The following is a 22,076-nucleotide window of genomic DNA, read 5'->3' as shown; positions in this document are numbered from 1 at the left end:
AAATTGGCTGCTGCGTTTCCTTACAACAGTGACCTCACCTCAAAAGTGTTTTGCTGGCCCTTAAGTTATGTCAAACAAAATTCTGCTAATTTCCCCCCCTCTGGTTCTTCTGCCGATTCTCTTCAATCTGCGTCCCCTCTGGTTACCGAGCCTCCTGCCACTGGAGACTTTCTCCTCATTTACTCTCTCCAAACCCCTTCATGACTTTGAATGCCACCTCGATTCAATCTGCCTCAATCACTGAAGCTACCGAAGAGTAGCTGAGGTCACACAGCGAAGCCTGCTTCGCCAAACCCAGATTAGCAAATGTTCCATTATTACATCTGAAAATTCTCGAGAATCACAGCAGTTCTGGCAGAGTCTGCCTATGGAGAAACAGTGTTTCATTTGTCAGAATGGGAACTGCTGGCGGGACAGCAATCTGAAACGTTAACCCTGTTTCTCTTTCCACAGATTCTCTTGGACGCGTGAGAATTTCCAGCATTTTCTAGTTTTTATTCTCCGATCTCCAGCATTTTATTTTGGTACCAGTAAATATTTATCGTTGCCTGTTTATCAGCATGACAACAGTTTGCGTTTGTTGTGTCTTTTATATGCCACAATGTCCCCAAGGGTCGAGCGAGGCGGAGATGTTCAGGGTGGAATTCCATAGCTTAGGACCCCAGGCAGCTGAAGGCATGGCTGCCAACGGTAGTGATGGGAATGGGGGGCAGGCGTGTCAAAGATGCTCAAGAGGCTACAATTGGAGGAGCTCAGAGATGCAGCAAGACCTGGACAATATCCACACTCGGGCTCTCCAGTGTTAAGTAACACTTGCACCGCCATCCATGACCATCTCCAATAAGACAGACTCTAACCATCGCCCCGTGACATTCAATGGCATTACCATCACTGAATCCTCCACAATCAACATCCTAGGGATTACCATTGACCAGAAACTGAAATGGACTAGCCACATTAATACTGTGGCTACCAGAGCAGGTCAGAGGCTGGGAATCCTACAATGAATAACTCAGCTCCTGACTCCCCAAAGCCTGGTATAGGGTGTTACGGGTATAAGGTACTACGTGGGTTTGAGTAGGGTGATCATTGCTCAGCACAACATTGAGGGCCGTACTGTTCTATGTTCTATGACTGCAGCTCCCACACTCAAGAAGCTCAACACCATCCAGGACACAGTAGACCCCCTTGATGGCTCCCCCTTCCACAAACATTCACTCCCTCCACCACCAGCGCACATTGGCAGCCATGAGGCAGGAACTCATCAAGGCTCCTTGGGCAGCAAGTTCCAAACCCATGACCACTACCATCTACAAAGACAAGGGCAGCAGGTACCTGGGAACATCACCACCTGGCGGTTCTCCTCCAAGTCACTCACCATCCTTCTGTAAATTAAAATTTTCTTTTCCAATTAAGGGGCAATTTAGTGTGGCCAATCCACCTTGCCTTCACATCTTTTGGGTTATGGGGGTGAGACCCACGCAAACACGGGGAGAATGTGCATGCAAACTCTGCACGGACAGTGACCCGGGGCCAGGATCGAACCCGGGTCCTCAGCGCCGTGAGGCAGTAGTGCTAACTACTGCGCCACCGTGCCGCCCTGTCACTCACCATCCTGACTTGGAAATACATCGACTGTTCCTTCACTGTGGCTAGGTCAGACTCCTGGAACTCCCTCCCTGACAGCACTGTGGGTATATGAAACAGGGAGTCTCACCAGGAAAATCGAGAGTACAATCTGCAAAACAAGGACTGTGATTCTCAATCTTACTGTGGAGAAAGCCTGCAAGCACCCATCATCTGAAGCAAAGACTCTGTTCTCTTTATTTTGCATCTCCCCCCCGCCCCATGTTAGTCTTTCTGTGCATGGAGGGTGGGGAGGCAAGTTACAGTAGCAGTAAGGTAATTGTTAATACTTAACTAACTGTATGTGCTGTGTATTTCATTATACTTTGTTATAAATAAACAGTAATTGTTTAAACTTACAAACCTGGTGACTGTAATTATTAGATAGCCAAGGGCCAAAGATTTGGGGTATTTTTATATAGACTCACTTGTGCTCTGTTTCTGGGATGGGTGGGGCTGGATGACCATGCACCTGTGCAGGCTGGTATAACACACACCCTTACTCTCTCACACACCTTTACATACACACGCACACACGCACACAAAAAGATAAACCGTAACTTCGAATGATCAACTGAAACTACAACTTTATTGATGACCAACATTGCAATGACACAAAATCAGTAGAGCTTTCACCCGCGCTGACACAAAAACACTTGCACACCTTCGAAACCACACAGTTTTAATACAATCGGACACCAAAAATATTAACACCCACCTATAGCAGTGTGCGGACCTGTCCAAAGGGTTTTGATAGAGATCATTTGGTCCTGGATCAGCAGTAGTGCTGCATCGATATAGCGGCGAAGAGCGAGATGGAGGTTCTGGGAGCTTTGCTCTTCTCCCTCTCCGCGTCTTTCCCCACAAACCCTTCTCTCTGAATTCAAAGATCATTAAAGGATTCAAGAGGGACGATAGAGAAAAACAGCTTCCTCTGGTGGGGAAGAGTTCAGGGGCAGAAACTTAAGATCGGAGCCAAGCTGTTCAGGGGATGATGTCAGGAAAGGCTTCCTCGCACAAAGGGGAGAGAAAACCCAGACACTCTCCCCGCCATCCTCTGAAAAGAAGCATAATTGGAAATTCAAAAGGGAGATTAGCGCTGGGTCAGGGTAATAAGGGTTCCGGGTCCAGATGAGGAGCAGGCAGGAGGAGCTCAATAGCCTCCTCACGTCCACACTGACTATAACTTCATCGCCCCACCCCTGACTCAAAGAACTGGCCTCGAAAACGATGAAGGTTGGACCAGAGCTGCCTGTGCAACGCGGTGGGAGTTTTAGCTGAGAGAGTGGGTGAAAATCGGCGGTGGGGGGAAGAGGGGAGGTTTGCAGGAGAGCGGAAATCACTTGCTTTACTGGTGGCATCCTTTGCAGAGCCTTGCGGCGATCAAGCAATGCAGGTTGAAAATGGGACGACTTTGCATTTGAGGGTGCAAGCCACTTAAGACGTCTCAAGCACAAGAACTCCAGAGACGCCAGCACAGGCCACCATGATGCTCAGAGCGGCCAAGCTGCACATTCCAAAACGAGGCCGCTGCCTACCACCTTACACACTCCCCCCTCCAACCAATCTCCTCCCCCGCACCATCCACTGCAACATGTCGAGAAGGTGGGTCCGGCTTGGGAATGGAGCCCAGGGAGAACGCGTCCAGTCGAAAGTCGTAAGGATAAGCCAGTGACCTCTCCGAGAGTCAGCTGCACTGTCATCTTCTGGGAAAACACTTGACACGCCGACAGGAACAGACACCGACGAGGGCATAGATTCCAGGAGCGGCACCGATTGGGAGGTTGGCACCAGGTAAGAGCTTTGCACATTATGCTGGGATTTCTGGAGGGATCCCCGATCGAGGAGTGGGGAGGAGGGTCAGGAGATAATCCATCTCCATCCCTTCCTGTTTTCCCCCGAAGGTCCGTGAGCACCTGAGCAATGGCCTCCGCGCATGAGGGTGGGTTAAGACAACAGGCGACTGTATTCAGAGAGTGCTGAAGACTTCTTGACTCCATCCCAGATCCGAGCGGCATAATGGAACCTGAGGGTAGGGAGAGGAGAAAAAGAGCTTATATTTATGTTGCACCTTTTATAACCTCAGAGTGCTCCAATGCAAGATCACAACTGCTGACGTATGATCACTGCAATAATGGACAAATCAGCAGGAGCCATCTTTTGCACAGTAAAATATCAATGATTAACCAGAGCATCGTTCTACTTTAAATGATCTGAGTGGAGGAGAATATTGTCCCAAAAACATCGGAGGAACTGTTCCCATTCTCTTCAAAATACAGGCTGTTGGTTCATTTGTACCCATCGAGTGGACAGACAGGTCGACAGACAGACATTCTACCCTGAAGGAAGCATCTCTTGACAGTGCAGCACTCCCCAGGTACTGACCCTCTGACAGTGCAGCACTCCCTCAGTACTGACCCTCTGACAGTGCAGCACCCCCTCAGTACTGACCCACCGACAATGCAGCACTCCCTCAGTACTGACCCTCTGACAGTGCAGCACTCCCTCAGTACTGACCCTCTGACAGTGCAGCACTCCCTCAGTACTGACCCTCTGACAGTGCAGCACTCCCTCAGTACTGACCCTCTGACAGTGCAGCACTCCCTCAGTACTGACCCTCTGACAGTGCAGCACTCCCTCAGTACTGACGCTCTGACAGTGCAGCACTCCCTCAGCACTGACCCTCTGACAGTGCAGCACTCCCTCAGTACTGACCCTCTGACAGTGCAGCACTCCCTCAGTACTGATCCTCCGACAGTGCAGCACTCCCTCAGTACTGACCCTCTGACAGTGCAGCACTCCCTCAGTACTGACCCTCTGACAGTGCAGCACTCCCTCAGTGCTGACCCTCTGACAGTGCAGCACTCCCTCAGTACTGACCCTCTGACAGTGCAGCACTCCCTCAGTACTGACCCTCTGACAGTGCGGCGCTCCCTCAGTACTGACCCTCTGACAGTGCAGTGCTCCCTCAGTACTGACCCTCTGACAGTGCAGCACTCCCTCAGTACTGACCCTCTGACAGTGCAGCATTCCAGCATTTGATTCACCCTACTCCCCTTGGGACCAGTCTCTGAGCAGAGAGAAAAATAAGATTTTAATAAATCTCCTCAGTTTTCGTGTTGCTATAGCAATCCTTTTCTGACCACTGCTGGCCGGAGGGAGTTGACACCACCAGCTGCAAACCGTAAATCCCATTTTGGAACTGATGAAGACAGGAGACTGATGGCCAATACTGACAATTCATCATAACTTTCTGCGTAACGTGGGGAACGGAGGTCAGCTTCAGGCGTTGGCAACTCTGGCTCGAGGTCCATCACATGACTTCCCGTCACCAATCTCTCACTCTCCCGCACTCCGTGACCCATGCAACACTCACCATTGGCCACTCAGCCATGGAGTAAGCAGTTGTATATTTGGTGGTGGAACTGATTAAGTCGGGGATCGAGTGAGTGGAACAGAGGCTGAAGTCCCAGAGCCAGTCGATCCAGAAAGTGGAGATGATGGTGGGGAGCACGAGGAGCAGTTGGCCTCTTTGGTGGCGGAGGTGGGAAGAGGCGGAGGTGGGAAGAGGCTGAGGTGGGAAGAGGCTGAGTTGGAGGATCTGGAGAATCGCTCCAGAAGGCAAAACCTCAATTTGTTAGGATGATTGAAGGTGCGGAGGCAGCTGTGTACGTGACAAAGGTGCTGGAGACAATGAAAGGGGAGGCGGCCTTTGACTGGCCCCTGGAGGTCGACCGAGCGCACTGTGCGCTGTTGAGGAGGCCACAGGCGGGTGAACCGCCGAGGGCGATGATGGTGCAGTTGCACTGCTGCACTGCTTTCTGGATTAAGAGAAGATTCATCCATGGGTGAGGCAGAAGAGGAAATGTACTTGGAAAGGGAACGAGCTGCAGGTGTACCAGGACCTGGGAACAGAACAGGCGAAGAAGGCCAGGTTCAACCGGGTCGAGGCCACCCTCTTTAAAAAAGGGGGTGAAGTTTGGGGTATTGCATTCGGTCCGCCTGTGGGTGACTTTCCAGAAGCAAGAGTATTATTTTGGCACGCCAGAGGAGGCGATGGAGTTTGTGAGGGACAATGGACTGGGAGGAGTGTGAGGACGTTGAATTCTGAAGTAGTCTGTGAGAATGTGAGAAGGCTGAATGGGCCGGTCAAACGGTCACATGTGTTCATGCACCTGAGGAGCCTGAAGGCAGACATGGCTTTTTTGCAGGATACATATTTGAAGACCAGATGTGGTTGAGGAAGAGTTGGGTGGCGCAGGTATTTCATTCGGGGCTGGATATGAAGTTGGTGGCGGAGTTGCTTAATAAGTGGGTGGCGTTTAAAGTGGGGAGCATTGTGGCCAGAAGATTGCTGACTTGGACTCGCACCGGTTGATTATGGGAGGGATTTTAATATGGTTATAAAACCGAGACCTAAGTGGTTGGGGGTGTCAGCGGTGGTGAAAGAGCTGAAGGGGTTTATGGAGCATGTGTGGGGGGAGAGACGGGACCTGTGAAGGTTTGGGAGGCCGAGGGTGAAAGAGTTTTCACACTTCTCTCACGTGCACTGGGTGTGATTTTTATGGTGCTAGGTAAGGCGTTGCAGGCGCGGGGGTGGTCGATGAGGGGTTTCTCACCACGCGCCGCACTGGATGGATTTGTGCGCGGCGGGGGGGGGGCGGGGGGGGGGGGGCAGCGCCCACGGTGGAGACTGGATGTGGGGTTGTTGGTGGATGAGATGTGTCAGTGGGTGCGGGCTGCCATTCGGGGTTACATGGAGCTAAACGACACGGGGGAAGTCACGGCCACCACGCTGTGAGAGGCACTCAACGCTGTGGTTAGGGGGGAGTTCACTTCAATTCGGGCGCATAGGGAGATAACAGAGCTGGGGTAGATGGTGAATGAAATTTTGAGGGTGACAGGAGGTACTCGGAAACACCGGAGGCAGGGCTGCTGAAGGAAAGGCAGAAGCTCCAGATGGAGTTTGGGCTGATGTCCATGGGGAAGACGGTGGGGCAGTTATAGAGGGCCAGAGGGGCAGTATATATGAGTATGGGGAGAAGGAGAGCAGGATGCTGGCCCATCAGTTGAGGAAGCAAGAGGCAGTTAGGGAGATTGGCAGACTGAGGGATGACAAGGGTAAGGTGATGATAGACCCAGATGGGGTGAATGGTGCGTTTGAGGCATTTTATAGATGGTTATATGAGTCTGAGTGTTTTCTGCAGCAGGGCGGGTGGGGGCGGCTTGCGCTGCTGAATGTGAAGAACCACTACTGGGCGGCAAATATGGTTTGGAAATGGGCTGTCGGGGAGGGGCCGATGTGGGGTTAAATGCAAGGTTTTTGGGGTGGCGGTAGGCGAGGATTGAGCGATTTGGAGATCTGTTCATAGGAGGAAAATTTGCGATGTTGTAGGACCTAGAGGAAGAGTATGAGTTGCCCAGGGGGAATAGCTTTAGGTACCTGCAGGTCTGGAACCTTGTGAGGAGAGAGGTGCCGTGTTTTCCTGGGCTGCCGCCCATGGGGTTGCAGGACAAGGTGCTGTTGAGGGACGAAATAGGGGAGGTGTCCGATGTCGACAGGGAGTTGGTGGACTGGGAGTGGGCCCTGGTGGGGCATGAAGCACAAGTAGGAGGAGGAGCTGGTAGGGGATGTGGAGGCCGAGATGTGGCCTTGCGGAGGGTAAATGTCTTGTGTGAGGTTAAAGCAATACATTGGGCGTATGTGACGGGAGCAAGGATGATTAGGTTTTGTGAGGGGGTAGAGGAAAGGTGTGGGTGGTGGGCGCCTGAGAATCACATCCCCATGTTCTGGGCATTACCAAGGCTTAATGGGTTCTGGCAAGGGTTCACGGAGGTAATGTCCGAGGTGTTGGTAATGAAGGTGGTCCCGAGTCGAGAGGTGGCGATATCCAGGGTGTCAGAACTTCCAGCGGGTGAGAGGGGCCGATGTTTTGGCCTTTGCCTCCCTCCTAGCCCAGAGCCGGAACTTGCTCGGGTGGAGGGACTCGGAGTCGTTGAAAGCGGGAGTGTGGGTGAGCGACCTGGCAAAATTCCTGAGGCTGGAGAAGGTTCAGTTCACCTTGAGGGAGTCGGTGGATGGGTTCACCCAGAAGTGGGAGCCTTTTATTGATTTTTTTTTTAAAGGAGGTTTGAGGAGTCAGTGGGGGTTGGGATCGCGGGGTGGAAATGGGGGAGGCGGGAGTTGAGGAGGGGTTGGTATCAGGGAAGGAGTGGGTTTGGGTTGTTTACAATGTTGTTTGGTTGTTCTGATTTTGCTTGTTTATATGAAAATGGCTTGAATAAAATATTATTTTCAAAAAATGTTATGACCACGTCTCTCAGTCAATGTTGAGAACACGTCTCTCAGTCAATGTTGAGAACACGGCTCTCACGGTCAATGTGAACACGGCTCTCACGGTCAATGTGAACACGGCTCTCACGGTCAATGTGAACACGGCTCTCACGGTCAATGTGAACACGGCTCTCACGGTCAATGTGAACACGGCTCTCACGGTCAATGTGAACACGGCTCTCACGGTCAATGTGAACACGGCTCTCACGGTCAATGTGAACACGGCTCTCACGGTCAATGTGAACACGGCTCTCACGGTCAATGTGAACACGGCTCTCACGGTCAATGTGAACACGGCTCTCACGGTCAATGTGAACACGGCTCTCACGGTCAATGTGAACACGGCTCTCACGGTCAATGTGAACACGGCTCTCACGGTCAATGTGAACACGGCTCTCACGGTCAATGTGAACACGGCTCTCACGGTCAATGTGAACACGGCTCTCACGGTCAATGTGAACACGGCTCTCACGGTCAATGTGAACACGGCTCTCACGGTCAATGTGAACACGGCTCTCACGGTCAATGTGAACACGGCTCTCACGGTCAATGTCAACACGGCTCTCACGGTCAATGTCAACACGGCTCTCACGGTCAATGTGAACACGGCTCTCACGGTCAATGTGAACACGGCTCTCACGGTCAATGTGAACACGGCTCTCACGGTCAATGTGAACACGGCTCTCACGGTCAATGTGAACACGGATCTCACGGTCAATGTCAACACGGATCTCACGGTCAATGTCAACACGGATCTCACGGTCAATGTGAACACGGCTCTCACGGTCAATGTGAACACGGCTCTCGCGGTCAATGTGAACACGGCTCTCACGGTCAATGTGAACACGGCTCTCACGGTCAATGTGAACACGGCTCTCACGGTCAATGTGAACACGGCTCTCACGGTCAATGTGAACACGGCTCTCACGGTCAATGTTGTGAGCAATCAGCTCATACTTCACTTCACTGTCCCTGGTTTTACATGCAAATCACTTCAGTCACACCGGGTTGAAAAAAACTACCGACGAAAATCAGCGGAATATGGCAACCCCGCGTGGGAGCAGCGGTCAACAAAATGTCTCGTGGGCCGTGTTCAGAACACAGCTGGGCCACATGTGGCGCTTGGGCTGCAGGTTGCCCACCACAGGTCTAGAGAATATGGACCCAAGACCGGAAACATAGAACAAAGGTGCAGGAGTAGGTCACGTGGCCCATCAAGCCTGCTCTGCCCGACCCTCTATCTCAATGCCGCACTCTCAGCGCATTCCCCAAACCCCCTCAACGCTTTTAGTGTTTAAGTAGTTGACCTCTTTCTTTAAACTTGTTGATGGGTTTCTGTACCCTGGTTTACATGTGGCCCCCGGAGCCTGCTCTTACCAGTTTTTCTCGGTGAGGATGGTATGCGAGAGCTGAGGTCGGGACATGGACAGGATCTGGCTCCGGAGCTTGCCAACCAGCGACTGGAAGCTGGGGTGCCCCTTGTAACCCGGTAGCAGCGAGAACAGGGACATCCCTCCGGCTCCTGTGGGAGGAGAATAAACCAGGCCGTTAGAAGAGACAGAGAGAGAGAGAGAGAGAGAGAGAGAGAGAGAGAGAGAGAGAGAGAGAGACATAAACAGAGAGAGAGAGTGAGCGAGAAGAGAGAGAGAGACATACACGGAGACAGAGAGAGACATACACAGAGACAGAGAGAGAGCGAGAGAGACAGACAGAGACACAGAGAGAGAGAGAGAGAGACAGACAGATGGAGAGACAGAGACAGAGAGAGAGAGAGAGAGAGACAGACAGAGAGACAGAGGCAGAGACAGAGAGAGAGAGGCAGAGACAGAGAGAGAGAGGCAGAGACAGAGAGAGAGGCAGAGAGAGAGAGAGGCAGAGAGAGAGAGAGGCAGAGAGAGAGAGGCAGAGAGAGAGAGGCAGAGAGAGAGAGGGCAGAGAGAGAGAGGCAGAGAGAGAGAGGCAGAGAGAGAGAGGCAGAGAGAGAGAGAGGCAGAGAGAGAGAGAGGCAGAGAGAGAGAGAGGCAGAGAGAGAGAGAGGCAGAGAGAGAGAGATGCAGAGAGAGAGAGAGGCAGAGAGAGAGAGGCAGAGAGAGAGAGGCAGGGAGAGAGAGAGGCAGGGAGAGAGAAAGGCAGAGAGAGAGAGAGGCAGAGAGAGAGAGATAGAATGAGGCAGAGAGAGAGAGAGGCAGAGAGAGAGAGATAGAATGAGGCAGAGAGAGAGAGAGAGCATACAGCAGAACTGTCATGACGACAGATGATAAAAGTGTTTTACTCAACATCGCAAAGGCCTCTCACCCAATGATGTTCTTTCTTGTGAAGTGAGGTTGTTGTTGGAATGTAGGGTAAAATGACAGCCAATTTGAACACATCAAGATCTCACAAACAGCAATGCGATAACGACCCATTTCAGGGAGTTGATGACTTAGTGGTTTGTTGCTGGTAATCCAGAGACCCAGGGTAATGCCCTGTGGGCCTGGGTTCAAATCCCATCAGGGCAGATGGTGAGATTTGAATTCAATTTTAAAAAACCGGAATGAAAATGACCACAAAATCATTGTCGATTGTCTTAAAAACAGATTTGGTTCACTAATGTCCTTTAGGGAAGGAAATCTGCCATCCTTACCCGAGCTGACAACCTGTGCCTCCAGACAGACAGAAATGTGGGTGACTCTTAACTGCCCTTTGAAATGGCCAAGCGAGTCCTCAGTTCAAGGGGCAATTAGGGACGGGCAACAAATGCTGGCCCAGGAATGAATTGATTAAAAAAATTTTTTTTTGTGATGTTGTTGAGGGATAAATATTGACCCAGGACACCAGAGAGAATTCTCCCGCCCTCCCCACCTCGCCCACGGCCCCCTGCTCTCCTACCAAATATCACAGAATCTTTACAGTGCTGAAGGAGGCCATTCGGCCCTTCACTGGTTCTCTGAAAGAGCATCCTACCTAGTGCCACTCCCCTGCCTTGTCCCTGAAAATCCTGCACGCCACTTATTTTCAGATAGCGATCCAATTTCCATTTGAATTAAACCTCGACCACACCATCCTCTCAGGAAGTTTGTCCTAGGGCTTGAACCACACTCTGGGTGGAAAACAAAAACTTTCCCATGCCTTCATGTTGCTGTGGGATCTGAAAAATGAAAATCGCTTATCACAAGTAGGCTTCAATGAAGTTACTGTGAAAAGCCCCTAGTCGCCACTTTCCGGCTCCTGTCCGGGGAGGCTGGTACGGAAATCAAACCGTGCTGCTGGCCTGCTTTAAAAGCAACGATTTAGCCCAGTGAGCTAAACCAGCCCCTCCTGCAGGATCTCCTGCAGTCCGGCCTTGTCTGAATTTTACACGTTTAATTTTACTCAGCCTCTCATCACAGGACAAGCCCCTCATCCGAGGGATCAACTGAGTGAAGCCTCACTGTACCATGCCGCCAATGCATGTGTACCTTTTCTTAATATGGAGACCAAAGCTGAATTCAAGACACGGCCTCACAAAAACCTCCAGCTTTTCTCTCCATAACCTGCAACTTCAGACGAACTGGGAGCACATGTCGGCAATTCAGCCTTGAGTCCACTCTGCCATTCACTGCAATCATGGCTGATCTCCTCTGGGTCTCATCTCCACCTTCCCAGGGCAGCACAGTGGCCTAGTGGTTAGCACAGCTGCCTCACGGCGCCGAGGTCCCAGGTTCGAATCCCGACTCTGGATCACTGTCCGTGTGGAGTTTGCACATTCTCCCCGTGTCTGCGTGGGTTTCGCCCCCACAACTCAAAGATGTGCAGAGTAGGTGGATTGGCCACACTAAATTGCCCCTTAATTGGAAAAAATAATTGGGTAATCTAAATTTTTAAAAAAAATCTCCATCTTCCCGCCCGCTCTCCATAATCCTTCATCCAGCTGCTCATTAAAAATCCATCTAAATCCTCCTTAAATTTGTTCAGTGTTCCGGCGTCTCCCGCACTCTGGGGTAGAGAATTCCACAGATAATAGATATAATAATAATCTTTATCGCGACCCTTTGAGTGAAGTAACTCCTCCACATTTCTGTTTTAAATCTGCCACCCCTTATCCTGAAACTGTGTCCTTTTGTTCTAGAATGCCCGACAAACATCCACTCTTCGTCTAATCTGTCGACCCCCTTGAGCATCTTATATCCCTCAATTAGAGCTCCTCACAGTCTTCTAAACTTCAGAGAGCATAGGACTAAACTGCTCAATCTCTCTTCATATAGACAAGTCCCTCATCCCTGGAATCAATCTGTGTACTCTGCAAGTATGAGGATTTTGAAAAGAATCTCCCATCTGCTGGACTTCAAGGTGTTCGATAGGTCCATCGTGTCCTTGACCCTCTAGAGCAGAGAAGCTCTCCAACCACAAAGCCCACTGCACAGCCATGAACAGCCCAATGACTGCCATGATGATACAGTGCCACACTGGGGAATTAGGGGGAACTCATTTAGGGAGAACTGGGGGCATTCCTTTGTATCCAAGCCTCTGAGAGTGAACCAGGGACCCTGATATATGGATGAAGACACAGTGGCAAAGTCTCCTTGCAGAAAGAGGGGATGGGACTTGGCACTGCAGGGGAGCACAGTGGTTAGCACTGCTGCATCACAGTGCCAGGGACCCGGGTTCAATTCTGGCCTTGGGTGACTGTCTGTGTGGGGTTTGCACGTTCCCCCTGTGTCTGCATGGGGTTTTGCCCCAGCTCCCAGTGTTGGGTGGATTGGCCATGCTAAATTTCCCCTTCATGTCCAAAGATGTGCAGATTAGGTGGTGTTACAGGGATAGGGCAGGGGAGTGGGTCTAAGTAGGATGCTGTTTCAGAGGACCGGTGCAAACCCGAATGGCCTCCTTCTGCACTGTAGGGATTTCAACATTTCATTCCAAGCAGTTCAAAGGTGGTCGCTGGGAACAGTCAACCTTATGAGGGGAAGTTGTGCAAGTGGCGGTTGTCATCATTGGACAATACTCCAGAAACCCAGGGTCATTCTCGGGTGGGCCTGGATTTGAATTCCACCACAGCGGATGGGGAAATTGTAATCCAATAAACATCTGCAAATTAAAAGGTCTAACCTTTCGATGTCCCTTTAGAGAAATAAATCTGCCGACCATATCTGGCCAATATGTGACTCCTGACCCCAGACAATGTGGCCGATGCTTAATTGTCCCCATATGGGCTATAAATGATGGCCCAGCCAGCGTCACCCATGTTGCGTGGAATAATAAAAAACAAAGATTGGTCCAGAGTCTGTTACAGTTTAGAAGAGGTGATCTTATTGAAACATGAGATTCTGAGAGGAGATTGACAGAGTGGGTGCTGAGAGGATGTTTTCCCCATGTGGTGGTGAGGGGGGGGGGGGGGTATGTAGAACTTGGGGGCAGAGTTTGAGAATAAGGGGATGTCCCATTGAAGACAGAGTAGAGGAGGAATGGGTGGTACATTAGCACAGTGGTTAGCACTGTTGCTTCACAGCACACGAGACGCTGGTTCGATTTCCACTTGTGTCATTATCTGTGCGGAGTCTGAATGTTCTTCCTGTTTCTGCATGGATTTCCTCCGGCTGCTCCGGTTTCCTCCCACAAGTCCCGAAAAACATGCTTGCGAATTGGACATTCTGAATTCTCCCTCAGTGTACTCGAACAGGCGCCAGAGTGCGGTGACTAGGAGGTTTTCACGGTAACTTTATTGCAGTCTTAAAGTAAGCCTGCATGTGACAATAATAAAGATTATTATCTCTCCCAGAGTCTGGTTAGTTAGAGATGCCAGCCTGGCAGTACTACCATGTCCGCGTGGCAGAGTGCCGCCCCGCTCTGTCCCAATGCCCCCCCCCCCGCTCTCCCCAGAGCCATTACACCTGGTCCATGTTTGTGTGGACCAATGCTAAACGGCGCCATGGCGAGGTCTCCCAGCTGCGGGTGTTAGTTCCCTGGTTCTGTGATAATCTGACACAGACATATTTAAACGGGCGTCACTGGCTGAAATCCAGATCGCGGCATCTCGCGCGATCACATTAGATCCCGCGAGGTGTTTCGCGCTTCCAAGGCCTCTCGTGAGATTTAATGGCCTCGTCGCGTCATGGAGCGGGGTGCAGGGAGGCTGTTCGATTGCGCACCATATGTATAAAACCCCAGCTCTCAATTGTTTTTTTTTCACCTATTCTAAAGATCTATATATAACCAGACGGAGATAATTCTTTCTCCACTCTTCAAAAAATTACTGTGTCTGCGTGGGTTTCCCCCTGGTGCTTCGGTTTCCTGTCACGGTCCAAAGATGTGTAGGTTGGGTGGATTGGCCACGCTAAATTGTCCCTAAAGTGTCCGAAAGGTTAGGTCGGGTTATGGTGATAGGGTGGAAGCGTGGGCTTAAGTAGGGTGCTCTTCCCAAAGGACGGTGCAGACTCAATGGGTCAAAAGGCCTCCTTCTGCACTGTACATTCTATGAATGCTCTCTCCACCTACAACCCCCGTCCTAATTCACTTGTGTCTCAACACCAATATCTATCCCTCAATCAGTAGGGGAGAATAAACTGATGATCTAGGTCATTATTGGCTTGCTGCTTATGGGATCTTGCTGTGTGCTAACAGGCTGCTGCATTTGCAGCAACACTGACCACTTTTCAAAAAGGAAAAGTGCTTTGTTGCCCATTTGAGACCTGCAGTGTTTTCTTTGCTGAATAACATTGTGGCTGGTGATAGTCTCTGCGCAGTTTGTCCCAGTCATTGGCTGACTAACAAGTTCCTTGACGAGAATCAGTGCTGGTGTTTAACAGTTTCTGTGAAATATTTGGCACCCTGCTCACAAGATCTCTAAAGGGATGAATAGCTGCTTTCACACGCTCTTCATCCCAGAGTTCGGTGAAGCAAAGATGGAAATTCAAAACAACTCAATGCCATAAATACTGCTGACCACAGAAATTTGATGGGGAGCTCACCCTGTGTTGTACCCATCCTGGAAGTGTTTGATGGAGACAGCTTAGAGGGAGCTTTACTCTTTATCTAACTCCGTGCTGTGCCTGCCCATGGAGACTCTGATGGGGACAGTGTAGAGGGAGCTTTACTCTGTATCCAACCCCAGGCTGCATCTGTCCTGGGAGTATTTGATGGGGACAGTGTAGAGGGAGCTTTACTCTGTATCTAACCCCGTGCTGTACCTGTCCTGGGAGTGTTTGATGGGGACAGTGTAGACTTGTAGAGGGTGCTTTACTCCGTATCTAACCCCGTGCTGTACCTGTCCTGGGAGTGTTTGATGGGGACAGTGTAGAGGGAGCTTTACTCTGTATCTGACCCCGTGCTGTACCTATCCTGGGAGTGTTTGGTGGGGACAGTGTAGAGGGAGCTTTACTCTGTATCTAACCCCGTGCTGTACCTGTACTGGGAGTGTTTGATGGGGACAGTGTAGAGGGAGCTTTACTCTGTATCTCACCCCGTGCTGTTCCTCTCCTGGGAGTGTTTGATGGGGACAGTGTAAAAGGAGCTTCACTCTGTATCTAACACTGTGCTGTACCTGTGCTGGGAATGCAAGATGGGGACAGTGTAGGGGGAGCTTTACCCCATGCTGTAACTGTCTGAGGAGACAGTAAAGAGGGATCATGGCGGCACAGTAGTTAGCACTGCTGCCCCACAGCTCCAGGGGTCCCGGGTTCAATTCCAGCCTCAGGTGACTGTGTGTGTGGAGTTTGTACGTTCTCCCCGTGTCTGCGTGGGTTTCCAGGCTGCAATGGCTGTTCCTTTATTTTGTTTGTTCAAAAGGCCCAGGAACCGTAATCTTACCGGCCCTGACTAGGTTTTCCTCAACCTCGCTCTCCATGACTGGAAGGAGAAACAAGTTGACTTCTGCCTCCAGGAAATCATTGCTCAAACCAGGGAAGATGTTGCAGTCCAACATTGATAGCGTACCTAGTTTAACAGAACAGAAAGAACGCCAGAAAGTATGTGATTGAGCACAAGGGGCAAAATATCTGCTGGACAGTATTTAATATCTGTCGAATAGAGGTTACATACGTGTGCCCGTCTGCAATTTGGCTCCATGTTACTCCCACTATCATTTCTACATGCTTAATGGAAACTTGTATGTAAACATGTCACGCAGCAATGATATCCTTGTTTACGGTATCCAACAGCGCAATGGAAACAGGGTGTCTCGTATACACCAACATTCACACAGTGTAACAAATGAACAGTGTAGCTTCAGGTTTGTAAGAACTTAACACTGCACATATTCACCTCAGAATAGGTCATTGTTTGCCACTTAGCAGCAGAATATAATGAATTAAACAGCCTCGGAAGGAAGTTACTGGGCTCAACCTGACTGCACTGGCTCTGGGAGTTCTCATTACTTACTCCCCACTCTTTCCTACCCTCCCCCTCCTGCTCTTTCCCCCAGATCCTTGCAAAACTTTCACCTTCCTATTCCCCCCTTTTGAAAGCCCCTACTGAATCTGCTTCCACCGCTCTTTCAGGTAGCACCTTCCAAATCACAACAACTCGCTGTGTGTGAAATAAAAATTCTCATCTCTGCCACCCCTCCGCTGGCTCTTTCATCAATTCTCGTCAATCTGTGTCCCCTCTGGGTACCAAGCCTCCTGTCAACTGGAAACACTTTCTCCTTATTTCCTCTAACCAAAGCACCCCTTTAGGGACTGCAGGGAAATAGTTAAAAAACAAGTTTTGAAAATATTGTAACTGCAGTTGAAATACAAGCTTGTAGTGTTCTGAGCCAAGGTCAGATTATGGGTTCGCCACTTGGCGGTGAAATCTTACACCAGCCTTTCAGCTAGTCTGTAAATGTATACAGCCGGCAAGTTGCATATCAATGTGAGTGATAGTAAAGACCACTATTTAGAAAGCACAATTCAAAACCTGTAAACCAAAAGGGAACAGAGAGGTGGGTAGTAACAAACCGTTTTGGTATAAAGTTTTGCACCTCTTGCTCTCTCTTCGCCTTAGTTCGCTTTCCATTATTTTCTTCCTTATGCCCCACTTGGCATTTGTTTTGTATTTTGGTAGTTTTTGAAGTGTACTAATTAGATTTTTGCAGTAAAACTCAATCTTGCCCTACCACCGGACCCTCGTCTCTGATCTGAAAAATAAGAGATCCTACAGGGAGCCACTAATTTCTTTACTTTACTAGTTTCTTACAAGAGCATATAAACAGGGGATACTGGGAGACTGGGCTTGTGGGAGGAGAGATGAGAGAATGAACAAGTCAATAAACTCTCATTGAAGAAACGTTCAGTGTCTTGGCTTCTGCTTCAGCAACCAGCTTGGGTCCAATTAAAATTGCACTTCACATGCTACAAGTGTAAGTACATTTCTTCCCTTAACCTCATCAACATATTCTGGCATCTTCGATTTTTAAAAATGTACTTTATTACAAACATGTATCAAAACAGTTTACAGCGATCAAACACCCCGGAAAACTTGCTTCCTGACAATCAACTGTACAGAACTCACTCCCCCTCCGCAGCTCTACCCTCTCCCTTAGCTACTCCAGACTGGCAAACCCTTCCTCCAAGTACAGATCCCTCATCTTGACCAGCCGCACTTCCCTCCACCGCCTGTATACATTATCTATGCCCCCAGACTCAAACTCATGATTCTCGCACAGCGGCGTTAGCATCGACATCCCCATCACCCTAAACTGCTTCCTCAACTGATTCCATATCTTCACTGTGGACTGCACCACCGGGCTCCTTGGATACCTACTCGGAGCCAATGACAATGCTGCCGTCACCATAGCCCTCAAACTGGACCTCTTACAAGATTCCTCCTCCATCCTAACCCACTCTACCCCTTCTCCTTCCCACCACCGCCGTACCTTGTCCACATTCGCCGCCCAATAACAATTAAGCAAATTTGGCAACGCCAACCAGCCCTGCTGCCTCTGCCTCTGTAGCAGGGTCCATATACTGGCATCTTCAAAGGTCTCTGTGCACAATAGACCACGGTGTCTCCGCTCCTGCACAGACCTTTGCAGAAGAGCATGGAATCCAAACCAGTTGGGTGCAACATGGTGGGATACGTCAGGTGTGTTTGTGTGACCCTGTGATTACAGTGCAAAGCGTGATTTACCTTTATACTTGAGGTGCGAGTGCAGCATGAGCTTGTCGATGACCATGTGCATCTTCTTGAGGTTGTGAGGGCAGAAGTCCTCGCGCCTGGCTTTATTCTGCAGGAAAACTGCACAGAAGAGGGAAAAGTTAAACCGAGGGAGAGCACAGAGAGAAGGAAAAGTCCAAACCCTTCAAGATGTCACAGCCAATGAAGTACTTTCTTTGAACCGTAATAAGAACACAAGAACTAGGAGCAGAAGTAGGCCATCTGGCCCTTCGAGCCTGCTCCATCATTCAATGAGATCATGGCTGATCTTTTATGGACTCGGCTCCACTTTCTGGCCCGAACACCATAACCCTTAATCCCTTTATTCTTCAAAAAAGTATCTTTATCTTAAAAACATTTAATGAAGGAGTCTCTACTGCTTCACTGGGCAAGGAATTCCATAGATTCGCAACCCTTTGGGTGAAGAAGTTCCTCCTAAACTCAGTCCCAAATCTACTTCCTCTTATTTTGAGGCTATGTCCCCTAGTTCTGCTTTCACCCGCCAGTGGAAACAACCTGCCCGCATCTATCCTATCTATTCCCTTCATAATCTTAAATGTTTCTATAAGATCCCCCCTCATCCTTCTAAATTCCAAAGAGTACAGTCCCAGTCAACTCAACCTCTCCTCGTAATCCAACCCCTTCAGTTCTGGGATTAATCTAGTGAATTTCCTCTGCACACCCTCCAGCGCCAGGACATCCTTTCTCAGGTAAGGAGACCAAAACTGGACACAATACTCCAGGTGTGGCCTCACTAACACCGTATACAATTGCAGCATAACCTCCCGAGTCTTAAACTCCATCCCTCTAGCAATGAAGGACAAAATTCCATTTGCCTTCTTAATCACCTGTTGCACCTGTAAACCAACTTTTTGCGACTCATGCACTAGCACACCCAGGCCTCTCTGCACAGCAGCATGTTTTAATATTTTATCATTTAAATAATAATCCCTTTTGCTGTTATTCCTACCAAAATTGATAACCTCACATTTCTCAACATTGTATTCCACCTGACAGACCCTAGCCCATTCACATAACATATCCAAATCCCTCTGCAGACTTCCAGTATCCTCTGTACTTTTGGCCTTGGTCCCCAACTCCAAATCATCTATGTAAATTGTGAACAATTGTGGGCCCAACACTGATCCCTGAGGGACACCACTAGCTACTGATTGCCAACCAAAGAAACACCCATTAATCCCCACTCTTTGCTTTCTATTAATTAACCAATCCTCTATCCATGCTACTACTTTACCCTTAATGCCATGCATCTTTATCTTATGCAGCAACCTTTTGTGTGGCATCTGGTCAAAGGCTTTCTGGAAATCCAGATATATCCTGGTATCGTCCTCAAAACATTCCGCTAAATTAGTTAGGCACGACCTGCCCTTTATGAACCCATGCTGCGTCTGCCCAATGGGACAATTTCCATCCAGATGCCTTGCTATTTCTCCCTTGATGATAGATTCCAGCATCTTCTCTACTACCAAAGTTAAGCTCACTGGCCTATAATTAACCGCTTTCTGCCTACCTCCTTTTTTAAAACAGTGGTGTCACGTTTGTTAATTTCCAATCCGCCGGGACCACCCCAGAGTCTAGTGAATTTTGATAAATTATCACTAGCACATTTGCAATTTCCTTAGCCATCACTTTTAGCACTTTGGGATGCATTCCATCAAGGCCAGGAGACTTGTCTACCTTTAACCCCATCAGCTTGCCCATCACTACCTCCTTAGTGATAACAATCTTCTTAAGGTCCTCACCTGTCATAGCCACATTTCTATCAGTCACTGGCATGTTATTTGTGTCTTCCACTGTGAAGACCGACCCAAAAAACCTGTTCAGTTCCTCAGCCATTTCCTCATCTCCTATTATTAAATCTCCCTTTTCATCCTCTAAAGGACCAATATTTACCTTCAAATGTGGCAGCCACCTATAGATTGATATTATGTTGATAACATAAGAGGCCTAGATAGAGTGGAGAGGATGTTTCCACTTGTAGGAAAAACTAGAACCAAAGGACACAATCTCAGACTAAAGGGACGATCCTTAAAAAACAGTGATGAGCAGGAATTTCTACAGCTAGAGGGTGGTGAATCTGTGGAACTCTTTGCTGCAGAGGCCAAATGAGTGTCTTTAAGACTAGATTAGGGCAGCACGGTGGCGCAGTGGCTTAGCTCTGCTGCCTCACGGTGCCGAGGTCCCAGGATCGATCCCGGCTCTGGGGTCACTGTCCGTGTGGAGTTTGCACATTCCCCCAGTGTTTGCGTGGGTTTCGCCCCCACAACCCAAAGATGTGCAGGCTAGGTGGATTGGATGAGATTCAATTCAGCATTACCATCGCTGAAGCCCCCACGTTCAACATCCTGGGGGTTAACATTGATCAGAAATTGAACTGGACTAGCTATATTAATACCGTGGCTACCAGGGCAAGTCAAAGACTAGGAATCCTGCGGCGAGTAACTCACCCCCTGAACCCCAAAGCCTGTCCAATTCAGGAGTGTGATGGAATACTCTCCACTTGCCTGGATGAGTGCGGCTCCAACAACACTCAAGAAGCTCAACACTATCCAGGACAAAGCAGCCTGCTGCTGGCTCCTCCTTCCACAAACATTCAAACCCTCCACCACCGATAAACAGTGGCAGCGTGTGCACCATCTGCAAGGTGAAAGGAACTCGCCAGGTTCCTTAGGCAGCACCTTCAAAACCCACGGCCACTACCATCTAGAAGGACAAGAGCAGCAGATACCTGGAAACCCCACCACCTGGAGGTTCCCCTCCAAGTCAATCACCATCCTGACTTGGGAATACATCGCCGTTCCTTCACTGTCAAAATCCTGGAATTCCCTCCCTCACAGCATTGTGGGTGTACTTACACTACATGGACTGCAGCCGTTCAAGAAGACAGCTCACCACTACCTTTTCAAAGGGCAATTAGAGATGGGCAATAAATGTTAGACCCAGTATCGATGCCCACATCTCTCAAGTGATTAAAAGTTGAAAGAGGTGCATGACGTTCGAGCTCCGAAGCTCGGGGGCTGTCTCTGTTCCACACCCACAGAAGCTGTACTCTCAGAGTTGATGGACATTTCACGGCTGAAAGATTTACTCAGTTCCGATTCCAGCTGCCTTACCTATGTTGGGGTAGTATTCTGTGCCTTCGTCAGACCCTGGACCACCACTCGACTCGTGACTGGGCGAGGGAGTCGAGGGTTTCAGCATTTCAGCTGTCTGGAGAAATCTGTGTAGTAGGAATAAAAAAAGAAACAACTTGGACATCTTTGATGGACACGGGTGTTTTGCACTGGTGCAGTAGTGTGCCCTGTCACTCTCGACTGCCTGTGCTGCCTCCTACTGGCTTTCACAGCTAATTACAGTTCACTGGAGGCCCCGCCAAGTGTGACATTCAACTCTGCGCTCTGACTGGCAACGTTGCCTCCTGTCAGCAATCAGGAGGAGACACTGGCTGACCGCTTGCCCCCGACTCAGGCACTGAGGCCAATAATGACACTCCTGAATATCAGAGAGGCTCGATGGGTTGAGCACTCTGCCTCCTCTCTCCTCAGATTGAGGGGTCAGGGTTTATGCCCCAGAGATCACAGATGCAAGCCCCATTATTCAGACTGAAACACACACAGTTCCATAACAGAGGGAGCGCTGCACTATCAGAGAGTCAATACTGAGGGTGTGTTGCACTGTCAGTGGGTCAGTACTGAGGGAGCGCTGACCTGTCAGAGGGTCAGTACTGAGGGAGTGCTGCACTGTCAGAGGGTCAGTACTGAGGGAGTGCTGCACTGTCAGAGGGTCAGTACTGAGAGAGTGCTGCACTGTCAGAGGGTCAGTACTGTGGGAGTGCTGTACTGTCAGAAAATCAGTACTGAGGGAGTGCTGCACTGTCAGAGGGTCAGTACTGAGGGGGTGCTGCACTGCCGGGGGGTCAGTATTGAGGAAGCACTGCACTGCCGGGGGTCAGTACTGAGGGGGCAATGCACTGTTGGAGGGTCAGTACTGAGGGAGCACTGCA

General features: G+C 49.7%; 1 protein-coding gene across 2 annotated transcripts in view; it reads right to left on the bottom strand.

Annotated features, from left to right (window-relative positions):
- Positions 1-2,195: 2,195 nt before the first annotated feature.
- smg9 (SMG9 nonsense mediated mRNA decay factor) overlaps positions 2,196-22,076 on the bottom strand; it is a 64,420-nt gene continuing 44,539 nt past the window's right edge. For both annotated transcript variants that reach the window (XM_038813368.1, XM_038813367.1), the window contains exons 10-14: positions 21,187-21,293; positions 18,026-18,133; positions 15,725-15,850; positions 9,338-9,482; positions 2,196-3,652 (exon numbers count right to left, since the gene is read on the bottom strand). In XM_038813368.1, coding sequence (XP_038669296.1) covers positions 3,574-3,652; positions 9,338-9,482; positions 15,725-15,850; positions 18,026-18,133; positions 21,187-21,293 — 565 coding nt within the window. In that variant the 3' untranslated portion in view covers positions 2,196-3,573. The remainder of the gene's footprint in view (positions 3,653-9,337; positions 9,483-15,724; positions 15,851-18,025; positions 18,134-21,186; positions 21,294-22,076) is intronic.

Source organism: Scyliorhinus canicula, chromosome 12, assembly GCF_902713615.1.
Source record: "Scyliorhinus canicula chromosome 12, sScyCan1.1, whole genome shotgun sequence".
Lineage (NCBI taxonomy): Eukaryota > Metazoa > Chordata > Chondrichthyes > Carcharhiniformes > Scyliorhinidae > Scyliorhinus > Scyliorhinus canicula.
This window is presented reverse-complemented; position numbering and strand designations above follow the sequence as displayed.